Source organism: Tupaia chinensis, unplaced genomic scaffold (assembly GCF_000334495.1).
Source record: "Tupaia chinensis unplaced genomic scaffold, TupChi_1.0 Scaffold148210_1, whole genome shotgun sequence".
In the NCBI taxonomy this organism is placed as follows: Eukaryota; Metazoa; Chordata; class Mammalia; order Scandentia; family Tupaiidae; genus Tupaia; species Tupaia belangeri.
Window position 1 is genome coordinate 1,752,596 of NW_006208060.1, and position 2,642 is coordinate 1,755,237.

Here is a 2,642-nt window from a genome sequence, read left to right on the forward strand (position 1 = left end):
GCCACGAGCCCAGCCACGGTCTAGCGGGCTGTGTCACCTGGTGGGTGGTTCCAGGCGGGCAGAGGGCGGACGCCGAGGAAGGAGCATGCTGCCTGGCGGGCTGCCTTTGCGCCAAGGCCTCGGGGAGGCCCCGCGGTCCCCGGCTCCCTCTTGGAACTGGCTAGAGGCGGGGTGAGGTCCATGCAGCCCAGCTCAGGCTGGCTTTGGCCCCTGTTCTCCACTGTGACGGGGCTGAGTCCCGGGCAGGAAGGCCCCAGCGACCAGGACCGTCCGTAATCTTGTTTACAGACCTCAGGGCACATGCGTGACCAGGCCTGGCGCTGGGATAGCACGGGGTCCCCATCATTGCGGGGGAGGCGAAGGACCCTTCTGCAAAGGGACCCAGGCATGTCCTCCTGCGCACCTGACGCCCTGTTCCCCCACAGCTCACAGCCCGGGGATCGGGGCCACCGCCTGTGTGTACATGGGGACAGCGGCCGCCCTGGTCAAGATGGGGCAACTGGAAGGCTGGAAGGTGTTTGTGGAGCCCAAGGTGTGAGCCTGTACCTGCCGGGAAGCCCGTGGTCCAGATGCATCTAGAAATAAACCATGTCTCTGTGTGTGCGAGTGTCCCGAGGGCTTGGTGACAGCGGGGACGTGCCAGCAAGCAAGGGAGGCTCCAGGAGATAAGGCCCTTGCACATGGGCTGGCTGCCTCCAGGCTCTGGCTTTCACTCCTGCAGGGCCGCTGTGACATCGTGGTCACCGGGCCTCAAGTCCCTGGCAGGGCGGGAGCCTGCGGTTGCCCTCCAGTGAGAGGTCCCGGCCTCGCTGTCTGGGCCTGCCCCAAAGCCAGCAGAGTGTGGAAAACAGGCCCCGTCCCAAATTCCTGGGCGTCGGAGCGGAGAGCCCAGACAGTCTGGCCCGCCCGGCCCAGGAGCCTCATCCCCATCTGACAGATCACTGGAAACCCTGGCGGGAGCTGGGACCCGACCCCATCAGCCCACCCGGTGAGGAGCTGGCAGCAGGGAGCACATCTCGGTCCTTGCCCGTGGCCTGTCAGCAGGTGATTTAAGCCCTGCTCCTTCTCCGGAACTGGCTGGAGCTTCCTGGCGGCCGGGGAGGAAGGGCAGGCTGCTCAGGCAGGCATAAATCTCGGCCCTGGCACCCACCCCGGGGAGCAGAGCTGCACAGGGGGACGGGGCTGGGCAGGGCAGGTCACAGCCCTGTCACCTCCTGTGTCCAAACTCCCAGGCTGGCCTGAGGGGGTCTAGACTCGGCGAGAAGGCGGGTGAACCGAGGCTGGCTTTCCTCTGCTCCCCTGGTGACGTGGAGTGTGCAGGGCCAGGCTGGCCAGGGCTGCGCTGCTGCTGACGGCGACCCGCCCTTCCCTCGCACCTCTGCCGCTCCTGGGCGCCCCACCTTGCCCCATGCTGCCTGGAGCGCCTTCCTGCCATGGACCCAGACTCCTGTCTGGCCTGGCGACTCCCCGAGGAAGGCGGACTGACCCCAACCTCATAGCAGAGCTCAGCCTGCTCACCTGGCTAATGGGAATGACACCCCTGGGATGAGATCCGACCCCACACCGGGGCCTGCAGTTCCTGCACCGGCCAGCAGGGGGCAGGGCCCACCAGACTCAGCCCAATGGCCGGTCAGCCCAGGTGGACGGCCACCCCGAGGTCCTTGGCCATGCAGCGGCCCCCGGCGAGGTCAGGCCCCGTTCATCCTGCCCTGAGCATCCCTCCCAAATTGGCTGGAGAGGGGAGGGACTAGGGCCCTTTCACCCAGGCCTCAGCCTCCCACAAACCCGCACCCTCCAGGCCCCCACGAAGCCCAGACCCGGACCTCACGGCTCTCGCTGTCAGACACACGACAGACCAGGGAGGGGGAGGGGACATTCGAAGCCAGCGAGCCCTTCCCAGCCTCAGTTTCCCTCTGCATCCGAGGCAGGCAGTGCTTAGCCCGGGGCTGGGCTTCCTCCCTCCCAGCCCTTTCTGGGCCAGCTGCCAGTGCTGAGCAGGCCTGCCAGGCCCCCCGCCTGCAGCCAGGCCCCCCAGAATGGGGCAGGGGAGGCCGCTCGCTGGGCCCCAGGGAGCCCCAAACCCAGGCCCCCTGCCCATAAACATTTACTAGGTTGTGCATGAGCTGACGTCACCCCACCCACACGTGGCCCGCTGTCCAGAACATCCTGCTCCCACCCACCTCTCCGGGTAGCCCTGAACCCAGGCAGTCAGGACCAGAACCTCGGAGGAGCAGGCCATCCCTGGAGGTCTTCCTGGAGGAGGTGGAGGTGTGGAAGAGAGAGCCCAAAGATGAAGAACCTTTTCCAGATGTACCTGGGGGAGGGCGGCATCCCAGACAAAGGACACAGCAAGCCAAGGCCTGGCGTCGGTCAGAGGGGTGGGCAGTGGCCTGGCAGGAGGGCAGGCCCCCGAGGCTGTGGGGACACTCCGAGAAAGCCCTGAAGACAGCCCCTGGGGGACAGGATGCTGACTGGCCTTGCCTCCCTCGCCTAGCCTCGAGGCTAGGAAAGGGAGGGGTCCTCCCCCACCCCACCCCGCAGCTGTGAACACCTTTAACCCTCTGGGAGTGGGGTCCTGGGCCCTGGCACACGGCAGGCACCCCTCGTTCTTTCCCTGTTAACTAAGGTCGCTGCTGACGGGG

At 66.7% G+C, this 2,642-nt stretch overlaps 1 protein-coding gene across 1 annotated transcript in view; it reads left to right on the plus strand.

Annotated features, from left to right (window-relative positions):
* NDUFA11 (NADH:ubiquinone oxidoreductase subunit A11) overlaps positions 1-601 on the plus strand; it is a 10,249-nt gene extending 9,648 nt beyond the window's left edge. The window contains exon 4 of the mRNA XM_006170263.3: positions 426-601. Coding sequence (XP_006170325.1) covers positions 426-538 — 113 coding nt within the window. The 3' untranslated portion in view covers positions 539-601. The remainder of the gene's footprint in view (positions 1-425) is intronic.
* Positions 602-2,642: the final 2,041 nt, after the last annotated feature.